The following is a 3,282-nucleotide window of genomic DNA, read 5'->3' on the forward strand; positions in this document are numbered from 1 at the left end:
AAATGCATTAAGAAAGTAATGCACTTTTTTTTTGTAGTTTTTAATGCTTTTTTGCATTAATGCATTCGTGCATTCGTGCATTCGTATGTCCTCATACACTTGCTAACATTAAAATAATTCTCGAAAATAAGTATAGATTTTTATATAAAAGTGCATTACTTTCTTAATGCATTTCCATAACAACTCTGTACTGTCCCTGTGTTAACAACCGATAAACCATATTGTAATGAACACGTATCGTATTGTCGTTGCTAAGTAACATCAATTACATAGCACTCTTGTATACTTACTTACTTACTTACTTACTTACTAAAAAGCAAATAGAAACTAATGCATTTTAAGTTCTGGTTATTAAAAATAAACAAGAAATTTATTTGGAAAACTAAATCAAACAATAAATAGAATACGAGCAAATATTTTGGGAATGCGTATATGTTTTCGTGAAAAATTTATTATTTGCAATAGTCAACCGCAGTTAGTAGTCAAAAGGCGAATTAAAAAAGGAGAAAAAAAAAAGAGATCAGTATTCCTGTATTCTGCTGTTCCTGCTTTCTCTCCTTTCTGTTTTTTTTGTGCTTCATTTAATATTTTTGCGTAATTGCGACGGCTGCAATGGTGAAAACGGTAATTGTTTAAATTTCAAATACAATGTGAAAATGAGCTAATGGGAATTACATTATGCAAGGGTTGTGGTTATGGTAACAATGATACTCGGAATAAGTGCTGGTGCTGTTGTTGGTATTGTTATTGCTGTTGCTGTTGCTCTTGTAACAATAATCGCCCGCATAACAGGTAAAAAGTAGTAAGCTGCATAAATAACTATGACAGTCTGACAGTCTGACAGTCAATTTTATAATAACGCGTTTTACTATATTAGTGTTGGTTTAGATCCAGAAAAAAAAATGCGTATATTGTTATTGGGGCTGGCAGGAAGTGGCAAAACCGAAATTGCCCATCAACTAATAAAAGCCAAACGTCATGATTATCAGGCCACTAACGGGGCGCACAGCTACAACATAATACATAGCGATACCGTTTGTTCATTAACGGAAATTGGCGGTAATGAGGATATGCAAAAAATTTGGCATCATTACTATGTGGGCGTAAGTAGCATTCACATAACGCATGCACACGCATTTTTTTCTTTTTTTTTTTCATTTTTTTATTTGCATTTTTTTATTTGCATTTTTTTTTTGTTGTTTTTTTTTGTTTTTGTTGTGTTTGTTGTTTTCTTTTTTCCCAATTTTTCAATTTTCAATGTCCTTTTTAGACAATGGCTCTCATCTATTGTTTTGATATGTCTACCACGTATACAGAATTGAAGCGAGCTTTCTGTTTGCTTAACGAAATATTGCAAAATTGTTATATGAGTGGGAAGCCAGTTTTACTAGTCGCCACGAAATCCGATATAGTGGATGAAAGTATTCAATGGTACGACATTGAAAACACATTTCAAATGGAAGCGATGGCCCGTACTTACGGCAGCACCATAAAACTGTGCTATTCTAATGTCAACACAGATATGGCGAGAGTCGAGAGGAATTTCAATTTAAATTTAATGGCCGGCATTGATTGGTTATTCAAGTATCTATTGGACAATTTCAGTATCATACAAATGCGTTTAAATTGTGATCGAAATATGCAAGTGAGTTGGAAAGCAATTAATTTGCTTTTGTTTCTCTTCCTTTTATTTTTCATTTTTCAATTTTTCTTTTATTTTTTTTTCATTTTTTTTTTTTTTTTTTTTTTTTGCATCATTTTGCTAATGTTGGCCCCCATGTTAATTCTTCTTCTTCGTCTTCGTCTTCGTCTTCTTCTTCTCATTCTTTCTCTTTTTCCTATTTTTGAATACCCTTTAGAATTGGGAGGTACAACGGAATAAATTAATTGCCGAAGGTAAATTAAATCTTCGCAAATACCAACGCTTTCCAAGACGATCGAGCAGACAAAAAATCTGGCGTTATACGCATAAACATTTGCGGCATTCTTCACGTAGACCGCGCACAGCACCGGCCGCATCATTTAGCACGTGGTCAACAGCGTTCGACAATCAACGTACAATGGTCGCAACGGATTCTCATAACTACAGATCCGCTTCGTTGGAAACGACCAATTCCATTCCAGTCTTAGTGCCAAATGCTATATGTAACGGTGACATTAGGCATCCAGAAGAAATAACAACTGGCGTTTAATACGGAATAACAAACGATACACTTAATATGTTTTATCTAAAAAAAAGCTCAAACTCGTAGTTTCGATTACGAGACATTAAATAAATTACGTTTTAGAAAAAGTGAAAATTTCGAAAATTTTCTTGATGACCGTTAACAACTTAGTGATTGATAAGAAAAATTCTACCCTTATGGAGATTAATTTTGGGGCTTTCGTAATTGTTTCCGCCTTGCCTTCGGGTCACAACTACTATATAAGGAATAATCGTCATAATGGACGACGGATAAGTAATCAGTATATAGGAAGAAAAGTTCGTAGTCATACGGACAAAGTCGGCAAGAAATCCTTTTCCCCTAACATCATCGATCAACAAAGATTGCATCAGAATCTTCAATATTTAGTTTAAACGATGCCTAAGTAGACCATGTCAATAACTAAATCATTATAAATGGAACGAAATGGCTTCACAATCACCTACGACGAGTCAAGATAATTTAAAGTCTTAGCCTTAACTTAATGGAATTATTGCTCATTAAGAGAAAGTTAGGAGATAATTGATTTTAAATGAGGACAATCTGCCCAGAAATGTCAACAAGCGAAGCTAGCAATAATATGCCTTTCCTGTCCTAACAAATAGACTAACAAGGACCTTTTGGAAAGAAACTTAAATGAATGCCCATTTCTTAATCTTTTTCCATAGAAATCACCAAATAAAACGCGAATAAATTGAGGGCATACTTCAAAGGTAACCAAAAATGTTTTCATATGATTAGGACTCAAATGAGAGAGTTTGGCTATCAGCAAATGAACACTAAAATCCCTGAAGCAATTCGTTTTATTGCATTTAATAATTAAATGTAAATATTTGACATTTTCAAAAAGCTGTAGAGCAACGCCCCATTTTAAGGACAAGACAATAGCGTGGAAATAATTCATTATTCCCTTCCTTGCATTATTTAAAAAAAAAAAAAAATCCTATAAAAAGCTAATAAGCCTTGTACTTTTAATCCAACCAAATATTCACTAAAGCTGTATATTTAAGCTGACAATAACATGCATTATGAGTTTGTTTCACATTGAAAGCTTTTTGCGAAAAGGATATTTTAACAG

The 3,282-nt window shown here is 33.3% G+C and overlaps 1 protein-coding gene across 1 annotated transcript; it reads left to right on the top strand.

Annotated features, from left to right (window-relative positions):
* The first annotated feature begins 664 nt into the window (after nucleotides 1–664).
* Nucleotides 665–2,192, top strand: LOC119634364. Its single transcript, XM_038028458.1, has 4 exons — nucleotides 665–792; nucleotides 878–1,103; nucleotides 1,271–1,645; nucleotides 1,860–2,192. Exons 1-4 carry the CDS (start codon nucleotides 665–667, stop codon nucleotides 2,190–2,192), a joined length of 1,062 nt encoding a protein of 353 aa, XP_037884386.1.
* Nucleotides 2,193–3,282: the final 1,090 nt, after the last annotated feature.

This window comes from Glossina fuscipes, unplaced genomic scaffold (assembly GCF_014805625.2).
Source record: "Glossina fuscipes isolate IAEA_lab_2018 unplaced genomic scaffold, Yale_Gfus_2 0, whole genome shotgun sequence".
Lineage (NCBI taxonomy): Eukaryota > Metazoa > Arthropoda > Insecta > Diptera > Glossinidae > Glossina > Glossina fuscipes.

Excerpts from the sequence above, each read along its gene's own strand:
- LOC119634364 (XM_038028458.1), top strand. The coding sequence starts at position 665 with ATGGGAATTACATTATGCAAGGGTTGTGGTTATGGTAACAATGATACT. Across the intron at positions 1,104-1,270 it reads GGCATCATTACTATGTGGGC|ACAATGGCTCTCATCTATTG; the intron begins GTAAGTAGCATT and ends TGTCCTTTTTAG. Across the intron at positions 1,646-1,859 it reads ATTGTGATCGAAATATGCAA|AATTGGGAGGTACAACGGAA; the intron begins GTGAGTTGGAAA and ends AATACCCTTTAG.